The sequence below is a fragment of the Lissotriton vulgaris genome, chromosome 9 (genome assembly GCF_964263255.1).
Source record: "Lissotriton vulgaris chromosome 9, aLisVul1.2, whole genome shotgun sequence".
Taxonomy (NCBI): Eukaryota; Metazoa; Chordata; class Amphibia; order Caudata; family Salamandridae; genus Lissotriton; species Lissotriton vulgaris.
In genome coordinates, this window is record NC_141697.1 from 54,427,892 (window position 1) to 54,433,891 (window position 6,000).

The 6,000-nt window shown below is 51.4% G+C and overlaps 1 protein-coding gene across 13 annotated transcripts in view; it reads right to left on the reverse strand.

Annotated features, from left to right (window-relative positions):
- The window catches only part of MEIS2 (Meis homeobox 2), a 311,789-nt gene extending 306,166 nt beyond the window's left edge, over positions 1-5,623 (reverse strand). For 10 of the 13 annotated variants that reach the window (XM_086937010.1, XM_086937018.1, XM_086937009.1 and 7 more), the window contains exons 1-3: positions 5,473-5,623; positions 3,168-3,397; positions 629-770 (exon numbers count right to left, since the gene is read on the reverse strand). In XM_086937010.1, the coding sequence (XP_086793136.1) occupies positions 629-770; positions 3,168-3,397; positions 5,473-5,484 (384 nt within the window). In that variant the 5' untranslated portion in view covers positions 5,485-5,623. Of the gene's footprint in view, positions 1-628; positions 771-3,167; positions 3,398-3,728; positions 3,907-5,472 lie in introns of those variants that run through there. The other 3 variants (XM_086937019.1, XM_086937020.1, XM_086937016.1) reach the window with 3 other exon arrangements.
- Between the last annotated feature and the right edge of the window lie 377 nt (positions 5,624-6,000).

Here is a 6,000-nt window from a genome sequence, read left to right on the forward strand (position 1 = left end):
CACCTATATATATATATATATATATATATATATATATATATATACACGCATACATATATATCAGTGTATTTTTAAAGAGATTGATGCCTTTTTTATGCACTGACAGGCGCATTGAAATATGCTAATTTTTTCATAAAGCACTAGACAGAGATTTTTCAAACAGTAATATCGAACTACAACATACATATAGGTCTGTAGAATATTATGTAATTGTAAAAATATGACCGGCGTCTGTTGCCAGTGAATATCTATTGACTGATATACACGCACAGATACGCACACATATATACATTAATATATAACAGATTTATAGAAAGCGGGTTGGTGTGTGCACACGTGTTGATTCAGAGAGATGTGGGCACACGTACTGTACGCCTGCAGATATACGTATATTACAAAAGCCATGCATCTCTCCGAGTGCACATTGTCCAGGTACTCCCTGCCATACACACAAGCGCACTGAAGCCGCCTGCCAGACGCTACAGCCACGTGCACGAGGACTGAACACAACACGCGTGAAGTGACCATGCGCGGCTGTTTGCAGCCATCCAGGGTGCCCTGCCGGGCCGGGCCAGTGTGGTGGTATTTCGGGTGGGTGAAGGGGCCCAGGCAGATAAAAGGCGGAGACCTGTTTGGCGAAGACGGCGATGTCCTCGTTGAAAGAGTCGGAGGAGCAGACATCGCCCCCGGCCACGCCGGGCTCCCGGGGGGTGCAGGTGGCGAGCTCGCACTTCTCGAAGACCAGGGCGAGAAGGGGGAAGAGCGGGTGGCTGCGGGGGGAGAAGAGAGCATGTTAAAATCAGGAGTCACATGTGGAGGGGACACATGCGTTGGTGAGCACACGCTGCCCTGGGCCAAGGACTGGGGGGGAGGGGGGTGAATAGCACATTGAAACCCCGCCGGCACCCCATGTCTATCTACACATGCAAGAGCCGCACAGCGCGTCTGTCTGTCCCTCTCAACAGCACAGCTACACTCATGGCCCGTGAAACCCGGGCAAGCACCGAGGCTTTCGGGGTCACCCTTCTGCACTCGGCGAGGAAGAGGAGCCGTGCCCTCCCCTCCCGGAGCCCCTCTGACCACAGCTCAAAAAGCTGCTTTACATGTAAAAAATGCATATTCCTCATTGCGTCTATGCAAACACGCCTGACCTTACATAACTACGAACATGCATACACAACACACGCACAACTGTATGTGTGCGTACTCGTAGAAAAAACAAACACGTCACTGTGTGCAGTAATGCACATGCGTGTGCAACAGTGTCCACAGACATGCATGTAGACCGATATGCACACGACTGCTCAATGCTCATATACATATGCTCATCTTCTATTAGCGCCAAGAAACCCACAGATAAACATGCGCTTTGTAAACACGCTATGCTATAAATGCTTATGTTATGCTATAAATGCCTGCCATTATATATGCATATTTTGTTCATGTAGTACAAATATATATTATATATAAATACACCCGCGCGCATGAGTGTGATCGCATCTACACGGAGAGGTGAGTAGCCAACCTGCACCTATACGCACAATGTATATGTGTTCCTTACAATACATTCATACACATATTTTGTGAGCATATAAACTAACACCCGAGCAGAAAAAATGACGCAATCGACAGATATTTATAATCAAAGGGCTATTACATGTTTGTGGGCGCGCAGTACATACATGAGCGGGGCCATGCACACATATGTGAGCTCACACGTCTTTTATTTGCCCTCGAATGCGGATGGACCACGCTTTAGAACAGCGAATAGAATATTACATTATACATATCCAGGCACACGTATGTTTTCATAGTTATTATATATGCGTGTCTGCGCACAAAGTCGCCAATATTTGACATTTTAGGAGCTCGAAGCTCCATGAAAATGTCGTTTAAAATACTGCTCGGACTGAGGAAACCCTAGCCTTTTCTACAGCGGTGGGGAGAGAGCCTGCCGTGTTTTTTTAATTTTTAATTCAGGATAACAGTCCTGAAACGCGCCGTTACTTTTCCCAGCTGCCAGCCAGACCTCGGATACCTTCCCCTAAACATTTACCGTGTAAAAATAACTGCCGATGCTATCTGGCGTGTGTTACATGTTTTACACCAGCGCCTTTCTGCGTCCACGCCGCAGCGCACGTGTGAGCCTGGGATTACACGTTCGTAGAGGAACATGCTCTGCATGAACTATTATATTACATGACATTATATTAATTCATTTCAGTTTTATTTATCCTGCTAGATATATTAAGTGCGCCTCATTACAACCACTGCACTGAAAGTGTCAACTCTCCAAATCTCTAACCAAAGTGAAGCGCTGAAGGGTGGCAGGGGTGTCTGAACTGGGGCCCTAAATTGAATAATTAGTTGCCCAGTTCTGTGCCACCGATTGAGGGTTTACCCGGAGCTGCCCAGAATACACCCCTGAGACTCTATTAAAACTAAAAAAAAAAAAAAAACTTTTTAAAAGGCTGACAGCAGTCCCGGGCGAGAAGAAAAACATGTTATTCTTCCCTTTTATATTCCTGTTTAGTAGCCCCCCTAGTACTGAACACAAACGCCGCTCTTCCTTCCTTAAAATATTATTATTTTTTCTATTCCCATGCACGGTTCTGGGGACACTCCAAATGGTTGCTGTGGCATTCGTGTGCAACGCTCACCCGTTAGTAGGTTTGATAGATTGGAGAGTTCTTTTATTAATGTATTGTAATAACGCCCCGCCTGCGCCCTGGCATGAAGTCTGTCTCCCAGGCACACATGTGATGTTAGGTTATGGTCCATTTGTGTAACATTTACTCTGATTATGGGAACATTTGAACTCCAGGCGCCTCCATTTAAATACTCCCACAATGTAAACAAAGCGCTCCTTGCAGGCTGGAGCACTGAACCCAAAGCAGGCTTTTATATTTTTAAATGTAAGAGTGTTTGTATGCGTTACACACGGAGCGCAACCCCGACAGCTCGTGTGATCTTGGGTGGACACGGCTCTCTCTCCGCCTTGTGTGATCTTAAGCGGACAAACATCTGTTCTGTGTGATCTCGGGTTTATGAGCCCTGGTCCCGCCCTGGAAATGGCAGTATATCCCCTATCTAAATATATGTGGGTGGGGGTGGGAGGAGGGGACACCACTCGAAAACGGATCGATTATCGATACGCGCACACCTACCCATAGATGGAGTCTTTGTCCCGCTTCAGCGCGTCGTTGACAGCGGACCCCATGCTGCTCGGCATGACATTGGGGTGGGGGGCGTGGGCCCCGTAGTGCTGGCTGGCGTGAAGCGGGGGTCCGTGGTTGAGGTGGTGAACCGGCGGGATCGGCCGGGGGGCGTGGGGGTCCCCGTACATCGACGTAGGCACCCCCACTCCGTCCATCCCGTAGTGGGGTAACTCATCGTACTGTGAAAAAAGAAAGAGACAGAGAGAGGGGAGAAATACACGGAGGTAGTCAGAGGAGAAAAAAAAATATCAAAGAGAAAAGCGCAAGAAAGGGCACTCAGGACAAGGAAACACAAAACAACACGTAGGACCGAGCGACAGTCGAAGGCGTTCATTCTTAAAAATGAGAAAAAAGGAAATTAAATAGAAGAAGTGCGTAGAAGAGAGTCAGAATCAGAAAAATACATAAAAAAAAGAACAGAGAAATAAACAAGAGAAAAAAAATCACGATGAGTGAGTAACCCCAGACAAAATGAGGAGAAAACAAGGTTGGTTAAAAAAAGGAAGTTACCAGGAACATAATACGAGCAGAATTTTTTCCCAGATTCCTGTTGTCAAATTTGGAAGAGAGAGAGAAAAGGGCAGAGCCAGGCAGCAGCGGCGGCGGCAGCGGGTGTAGCTCTGGGAGGCTGCAGCAGCAGAATGAAGGCGCTGTCTGTGTGCACACAGAGCTGGGAGAGGGTAGAGAGAGAGTCACACTCACTCACAGAGCCGGGGAAGAGAGCTGGGAAGAGGGAGCCCCACGGCAGGAAGCCACAGGGTCGGAGCTGCACTCCCGTCTGTGGAAGGGATCTGCCCTGCTCCCAGGAGTGACAGGCAGCTAGAGAGTGAGGGATGCCTGAGTGTGCACAGGCAGCAGGCACACAGGATAGGAAGTCACAGACAGATGGGGGGAGGGGGTGTTCACGAGTGGAACCACAACAGGCAGCCACAGGGTCCGCGCTGCACTCCCCTCAGTGGAAGTGATCTGGTCACCTCTCTCCTGCGTGACAGGCAGCTAGAGAGTGAGGAATGCCTGAGTGTGCACAGGCAGCAGGCACACAGGATAGAAAGTCACAGACAGCTGGGGGGAGGGGGAGTCCACGAGTGGAACCATCACAGGCAGTCACAGGGTCAACGCTGCACTCCCATCAGTGGAAACGCTGTACCCTCGTATCTCAGGAGTAGCCGAAGCTGGGGCTAGCGCCTAGAGAATGGGGAATATCTCTGTGCGCATGGGAATGCCTCCTGTATTCAGGGAGGAGGGCTAAAGGGAAAGTGAAAGCCACAGGCAGCCAGGGTGAGAGTGCGCATACGAGTGGAACAGCAGGCAGCCGCAGGGTCACCACTGCACCCCCTTCAGTGGAGACGCAGCGCCCTACTGTCCCAGTAGTGGCAGAGTCTGTGACAGGCGCCCAGAGAAAGAGGAATGCCTGTGTGTGCACAGGCAGCTGCCATCGACGAATGAAAGCTCAGCAGACAGCCCCAGGGTCCCCACTGCACTCCCTGCACAGGAGACGCTGCGCCCTACTGTCCCAGGAGTGGCAGAGTCTGTGACAGGCGCACAGAGAAAGAGGAATGCCTGTGTGTGCACAGACAACAGGCACAGAGAACCTCAGGAAGTGACAGACAGCCGGGGGAGAGAGTGCACCGGCAAGCGGCACCACGGCAGGCAGTCACGGGGTGGGCACTCTACCCCTCCGGGCGAGTCCTCGGGGTGCAGAGAGCCCGGACAGAGGAGAGATGAGAGGGGCCGGAGAGGGTCCCTTCCAATGACTGCTCGAGCTCCGTCTGTAAACAGAAATATTAGGTCTGGCTGTCTCGGTGAGCAGAGTGCTAAGACACGAGGGGGTGGAGGGGTGGGGGGGCGTAGAGAGAGTGAATCAATCCCCTCGCCGTCTATGCCGTGTCCAGGCTCAGCGCTGAAGGAACCTGTCCATGTGATAGGAACAGGAGAGGGCCCCTGGCAAGGGTAGAAACTGCAGGCATGTAATCACGGCACCCCTCGCAGGCGCACACAGCAGCGGGTGCTCTCTGTGCACACAGACGAGCACAGCAAGAAACAGCGTAGGAGACACGGACAGGGTGGACCAGAGAGGCTATGGGCAGATACAGGGCACCCCTTCCAGTGACCTCTCTCTGCGCATCTCTTCCCAGAATGGCAACCATGAGCGCCCGCAGCCCCCCTTATCCGGACGCCCCCTCCCTCCCAGGGATTAATCTGGGTAACTAACCCTCTTTCGGGGGGGGGGGGGGGGGGGGGATTGTCTACCTACCCTCTGCGCCATTAGCCTGCGCTCCAATAAACTCCGGGGCCCCGCGTCCTCCAGTCCAGAGCAAAAAAAGTGCTTTCAGAGGTGGAATCCAGGTGACCAAAAGTAAAGACGGGGGGCCGTGTCTGGTCTATGCCCCCAAAATCCACTTACAACCTTCTCATGCTCTCCAAGGCGGCCAGAAAAAGTAACCGAGAAATACCACAACAGGGAAAATAAAACGAAAATGAAGCAGCCGAAAAGACCAGGGCGCGTTCTCCGTCAAGAGTTGGGATTTCTTGCTGATTGTGTTTCGCGGTTCCTTCTTGGTTCCTTGTTTCCTTTTCTCCTTTCTTGCTCCCCCAGGTGATCAAGAAGGGCTCACAAATTAAATGTATATATCGTCACTTCTCCTGAAGGCGAAGGTCAGAGTGGCGCCGTCAGCAGCCCCCGTGCGCCCAGGCCGTGGGCTCGCATGGCTCGGTGCCACGCCAGCTGTCAATCATGCCAGCCCGGGGTGTCAGGGTGGCGATGGAGGGGCGCAGAGTCCAG